The sequence below is a fragment of the Poecilia formosa genome, unplaced genomic scaffold, assembly GCF_000485575.1.
Source record: "Poecilia formosa unplaced genomic scaffold, Poecilia_formosa-5.1.2 Scaffold320, whole genome shotgun sequence".
In the NCBI taxonomy this organism is placed as follows: domain Eukaryota; kingdom Metazoa; phylum Chordata; class Actinopteri; order Cyprinodontiformes; family Poeciliidae; genus Poecilia; species Poecilia formosa.
Genome location: NW_006800259.1, coordinates 181,580 through 183,822, shown reverse-complemented (window position 1 = coordinate 183,822; position 2,243 = coordinate 181,580). Strand labels below are relative to the sequence as shown.

Here is a 2,243-nt window from a genome sequence, read left to right as displayed (position 1 = left end):
TTGCATCTCACATCATCAACTTTGGAACCTCAAACTGAAACAAAGCAGAGAAGTTCAGTTCCTGTAGCGTAGTGGTTATCATGTTTGGTTCACACGCTAAAGGTCTCTGGTTTGAAACCAGACAGAAACAGTTTTTGTAGGTTATGCATCTCTTGGGGTGCAGTGAGACAAGAGCCTTCCTCTTTCATGATGGTTCATTTGCCAATTGACTTCAATGTCAGCTTCTTTGAAATCAAAGCTACTTTACTTCAATTGCCAATTGGCAGGTCTATGGTGATTAGGTCATCATGCTAAAGGTCATTAGTCGGCCTTGATGCTAAATCCAGGTTCTAGAAGCTCAGTGGGATTTCAGAGCGATGCCACTGAGGCCCAGTTTGACGTCCATGTTTCTCTGACAGGAAGCTGAGGAGCAGCAGGAGGAGCAACATGCAAACAGAACTCAGACAGAGCAGGACTTCATCTGGGAGCAAGCCTCTGCTTCACCCTGCAGCCAACATGACTTCCTGTAGTTAAAACTGGCATCACTTCCTGGATCAACAGACGCACAAAGCCTGAGTGGCGGGTCAGGCTTCGGATCTGACAGTCGTGTTGCTCTTTGTGCTGGAAGGGTTGAGGCGGCAGCTGGAAAACCATTTGTCCTGACAGACTGCGAGTTGTTGGCCTTCTGCTGACAAATGTTTCCTCCATCTGAGCTCTAGATGTTTCCTCTGATGACCTTTAAATGAATTATGTCTCATCTCATCCCTACAAACAGTCAAAAAGTGTTTTTCTAGAAAATACTTCTGTTTTTCTGTGATAAAACATGATGCAGCTGCCGACTCTGTGTCTTCAGAACATAAGACGCTTCAGCGCTGAGATGAACAGTAATGAATCTTAAGACCTGAACAGGTAAACCGTTGTGGCTTCCCAGTGACAGCGCTACCTGCTGGAGGATGCCGGGAGCGCGGCGGCACCGGGGGCGTCTGCAGGATTATGGTGTCGCTGCAGGACGACAGGCGGACCGTCACCTCCTCATCCAGGATCTGACGAGGAGCCTGGGTCCGAAAAAATTAACTTTTACTTTTCAGTTCACAGGACCTGTATTTTAACTAAGATCAGTTCAAGAAAGATATGTGTTTTTTTTCTTTGCACCTTCTCCAGCACTTTGCAGACACACTGGCACCAGAGGATGAGGAAGATGATGATGACCAGCAGGAGGATGATGGTCACCAGGCAGCCAATCAGGATGGGCGTGTTCCCTTCGTCGGAGCTGCTGCTGGCGGACGGAGCAGCTGCTGAGGAGAACCGGAGAGAACATGAAGGTTTCTGCAGGAAACTAAACAATCTAAAGGAACATGACGTCTTACCTGTGTTATCAGACTTTGGTGTGGTTGTCATGGTGATGTCCCTATGTCCTCCTGGAACAGATGTCCCCATCAGTGGCTGTTGTGTTGGCAGGATGATGTCTTCTAGTAAACAAAAACATGGTCATTTTTTATGTTTTACAACCTGCACAAAGTTTGACTTTGTGGTAAATTGCTAAAAAGCAGAGAACCGAACACTCAGCCCTGAGGAACGGCGATAGGCTGAATCGTTACCTGACTGAAATGAGATCTCACTGAACATCATCCAGACGTCTGCGTAGTAGAAGCGGCAGCGGAGCGACCTGGCGGCCCGACGGCTCAGCGGCACAGTGACGTAACGGGCGCTTGGGTTCCTGTCGTCCAGAATGGTGGAGAAGGAAACGGGCTCCGGCTCCCAGCTGAGGGAAGGCTTAAACCAGCAGGACACGGAGGAGAAGATCTTCACACCGCGGGTGTACATGTTGTTACTGTGAACCTGCATCAGGACACAGGAGGAAGTGAAGAGTTGGACAGAAAGACAGAGGAGGACAAACGAGTCAATGTTGGGAAAAACAAACATCTGTTTCAAGACAAACTGTTCAAAAGTCACTGAATTTGTTACTAGTTGCTTTTTTAAAAAAATAAGAGGCTCAGACCACTAAACCCCCTGTGTTCAGCCCCACATTAGGCTCCGCCCTCTGTGTCTATTAGCTCCGCCCCTCTGTGTCTATTGGCTCCGCCCTCTGTGTCTATTGGCTCCGCCCTCGGTGTCTCTTGGCTCCGCCCCTTAGTGTATCTTGACTCCGCCCACTGTGGTGAAACGTTTTTACATTTGTCTGGAGGCGGGGCCAGGCATTCGGGGCCACGCCTTCGGGGCCAGGCGTTCGGGGCCCCACGTTCGGGGCCACGCCTTCGGGGCCA

General features: G+C 49.5%; 1 protein-coding gene across 5 annotated transcripts in view; it reads right to left on the bottom strand.

Moving 5' to 3' along the window:
* ddr2l (discoidin domain receptor family, member 2, like) overlaps positions 1–2,243 on the bottom strand; it is a 25,623-nt gene that overhangs the window by 9,094 nt on the left and 14,286 nt on the right. For 3 of the 5 annotated variants that reach the window (XM_016661273.1, XM_007573162.2, XM_016661274.1), the window contains exons 9-12: positions 1,578–1,818; positions 1,347–1,448; positions 1,132–1,274; positions 923–1,034 (exon numbers count right to left, since the gene is read on the bottom strand). In XM_016661273.1, coding sequence (XP_016516759.1) covers positions 923–1,034; positions 1,132–1,274; positions 1,347–1,448; positions 1,578–1,818 — 598 coding nt within the window. The remainder of the gene's footprint in view (positions 1–922; positions 1,035–1,131; positions 1,275–1,346; positions 1,449–1,577; positions 1,819–2,243) is intronic. The other 2 variants (XM_016661275.1, XM_016661276.1) reach the window with 2 other exon arrangements.